Source organism: Rutidosis leptorrhynchoides, chromosome 1 (assembly GCF_046630445.1).
Source record: "Rutidosis leptorrhynchoides isolate AG116_Rl617_1_P2 chromosome 1, CSIRO_AGI_Rlap_v1, whole genome shotgun sequence".
Classification (NCBI taxonomy): Eukaryota; Viridiplantae; Streptophyta; class Magnoliopsida; order Asterales; family Asteraceae; genus Rutidosis; species Rutidosis leptorrhynchoides.
This window is the reverse complement of record NC_092333.1, coordinates 667,900,665-667,903,846: the sequence shown is the minus strand read 5'-3', so window position 1 is coordinate 667,903,846 and position 3,182 is coordinate 667,900,665. Positions and strand designations below refer to the sequence as shown.

The window sequence follows — 3,182 nt, the reverse complement described above, 5'->3', positions numbered from 1 at the left end:
ATGTCGAAAAAAAAATTCTTTTTTACAAAATAGATCAAGACTTTTTTTTTAACTCGCATTCAAAACGAAGCCCCAGGCGCGAAGCGAGGGCTCCACAACTAGTTAGATATAAGATAAGTTTGATAAATATCAGTTTCACTTTTACATTAAAAGTAAGTTTAACTTAACTTATTTAAAATAATAGACGATTTACATGTTTAATAATGGTAAATTGATGATATCTATTACGTAGTAGGTTTTTTTTTTTTTTTTTTTTTTTTACAAATGAATTATTACTTTGAGATAGATATGTATATATAAATGGTACTGTAATTTTTTTGTGACTAGGGAATCATTTGTTAACAGTAATTGCGTATTTGTTTCATGAGCTGAGCGTGCATATTCAAAAATAAGCAAATAACCATAGATAGATGACTTTAATAAATTACTCGAAATATTTATAGTATTCAGTGATAAAACGCAAGCAAATGTGATGATAAAAACGACCTAGTTGGTAAGGAGGAGTAAGATTTTTACCTGGTTATAATTTATTGCATATGAGTCGTGTTTGAAACTCCAACATTAATTTAAAACCGTCCAAACATTACATCATTGATATCTTGTGACTTTAAACTACCTAGCTAACTCCATCATACTTTTCAATCCGCAATATAATATACATTTATCAAATAACATCTAACAACTATTTCGTACTTAGTTATAAATACCTCTTTTAACTCACTCTTATATTTCACACATCAATAATCAATTGTCCTTAATTAATCAGTCACTAATAATCACCACCAACGAATAATCATGGCTGAAGAGAAGAAACACCATCACTTCTTCCATCACAACAATGAGGACGAAACAGTGCAATGCGACGGTGTTGAAAAAACACATGATTATCAAGAACAAGAGAAGACACACAAGAGGCATGAGCACCTGGGTGAACTTGGTGCTGCTGCTGCCGGTGGCTATGCAGTTGTAAGTACTATCTATCATATTTAAGTCGCGTTTGATTAAACATAATGATTAAGCACCGAATAATTTAAAATCTAAATGATTCAAATAATCATTCTGAATCAATAAATACTATAAATAAGGTAAAAATTACTATATTAACCTTTTTACATCAATAAATACAACTAGTTGTGGAGCCCTCGTTTCGCGACGGGGGCTCCGTTTTGAATGCAAGTTAAAAAAAAAGTCTTGATCTATTTTGTAAAAAAGAATTTTTTTCGACATCTAACATTGAAGGATTGTTCCTTTTGTGAAAGTTGCTTCTTTTAATGTTCCTTTTTTTTAAGTTAGTTGATCTATTTTGTAAAAAAGAATGTTTTTCGACATCTTTTGGTAGCATTGAAGGGTTGTTCCTTTTATGAAAGTTGCCTCTTTTATTGTTGAGGAAAAAAAAATAGTTGATTTTTTTGTAAAAAAAGAATTTTTTTTCGACATCTTTTGGTAACTTTGAAGGGTTGTTTCTTTTACGAAAGTTGTTTCTTTTATCGTTGGAGACAAAAAAAGAAGGTGAAATGACAAAAATACCCCTGGTTACTATTGATGAATAGTGCTACAGGGTTTTGTCTTTTAGATATAACTAGTTGTGGAGCCCTTGCTTCGCGTCGGAGGCTCCGTTTTGAATGCGAGTTAAAAAAAGTCTTGATCTATTTTGTAAAAAATAATTTTTTTCGACATCTAACATTGAAGGGTTGTTCCTTTTGTGAAAGTTTCTTCTTTTAGCGTGCGCTTTTTTTTAAAAAAAGTTAGTTGGTCTATTTTGTAAAAAAAAATGTTTTTCGACATCTTTTGGTAATATTGAAGGGTTGTTCCTTTTATGAAAGTTGTCCCCTTTATCATTGAGGAGGGAAAAAAAAAAGGTTAGTTGATTTTTTTGGTTAAAAAGAATTTTTTCCGACATATTCTGGTAACATTGAAGAGTTGGTTCTTTTATGATAGTTGCTTCTTTTATCGTTGGAGACAAAAACAAAATTTGTGAAATGACGAAAATACCCCTGATTACTATTGATGAATAGTGATATCTATTAGATATATAGATAATATAATACGGAATACTATATATTGTTGTTTGATAAGTTTTCTATAAATAATTTAAGGAGTGTATAAGGAAAATGGAAGTGCTAAATTGTTAAGAGGGTATTTTCAACTATTAATAGTTCAACTTGCAATTTTTTGTCATGTAAATTTAATGTCAAATTCAGATGTTACAAACAATATACTTGAACGTCATCCCGTTGATAAACAATCAAACACGGCCTTAGTTATAATATTATATATCGATTAATATTCAACTTGAAAGAAGTTAAGATATATATTCACTAGACTAGCCGATATAATATGTTTTATCTAGTATTTGTAGAAGAATTTTCAATGATCAACTTCGATTGATGCCAATTTCGATTAAGCAGGGCACATATATCTCTAAATGACTAAATCTCTAACATTGTCGTATATACAAAAGTTGTTTTTGTTTTCATTGAATTGACTGATGAAGTGCATACAAATTAATAATCTAGTACGAGAAACATGAGGCGAAAAAGGACCCCGAACATGCACATCGTCACAAACTCGAGGAAGAGATTGCAGCAGCAGCTGCAGTGGGAGCGGGTGGATACGCGTTCCACGAGCATCATGAAAAGAAAGAAGCTAAGAATGAAGATGAAGAAGCCAATGGGAAGAAGCATCATCATTTCTTTAATTAGTGGTTGATCCTCATTATATATTTATGTAATAATTATCCTCGTATGAATGACCGGGTACTTTGATCATGAGTTGGTTTTTATATGTCAACCGAATATTGTTATGTACGCGTGTGCGTGTGATCTTATTCTGTATTTATTATTTACAGTATACGCTATGTATGAGGTTTTTACTATTTATATAAAGTTCAAACTTGTCGATTGTTAAATTCTTATTAATCGCTTCATGCATATCATATTTATCTATTTAGTTTACTGTTAAGAGTTAATTATAGAAAACCTTGAGTTAAAGGGTAACGGGCCAAGTCAAATGGGTTAAAGTCATCCAAACTCTATTCTTAATGCTTAAAACTTCCTAAACTGAAAGAATTAGGTTATTAGTGTGATAATGTTGTTTTCTGTTAAGACAATACACGTGTAAGTTGTTACTAAAAGTAGACGAAAAACATATCCAGTTCGAAGCTAACCAGGTCCGACCGTTTT

General features: G+C 30.8%; 1 protein-coding gene across 1 annotated transcript; it reads left to right on the top strand.

Annotated features, from left to right (window-relative positions):
* Nucleotides 1–693: 693 nt before the first annotated feature.
* On the top strand, nucleotides 694–2,850 carry LOC139885905 (abscisic stress-ripening protein 3-like). Its single transcript, XM_071869661.1, has 2 exons — nucleotides 694–966; nucleotides 2,517–2,850. Exons 1-2 carry the CDS (start codon nucleotides 796–798, stop codon nucleotides 2,700–2,702), a joined length of 357 nt encoding a protein of 118 aa, XP_071725762.1. The 5' UTR covers nucleotides 694–795; the 3' UTR covers nucleotides 2,703–2,850.
* The last annotated feature ends 332 nt before the right edge of the window (nucleotides 2,851–3,182 follow it).

Coding starts and splice junctions, on each gene's coding strand:
- LOC139885905 (XM_071869661.1), top strand. CDS start 796: ATGGCTGAAGAGAAGAAACACCATCACTTCTTCCATCACAACAATGAG. Junction 967..2,516: donor CTGCCGGTGGCTATGCAGTT/GTAAGTACTATC, acceptor TTAATAATCTAG/TACGAGAAACATGAGGCGAA.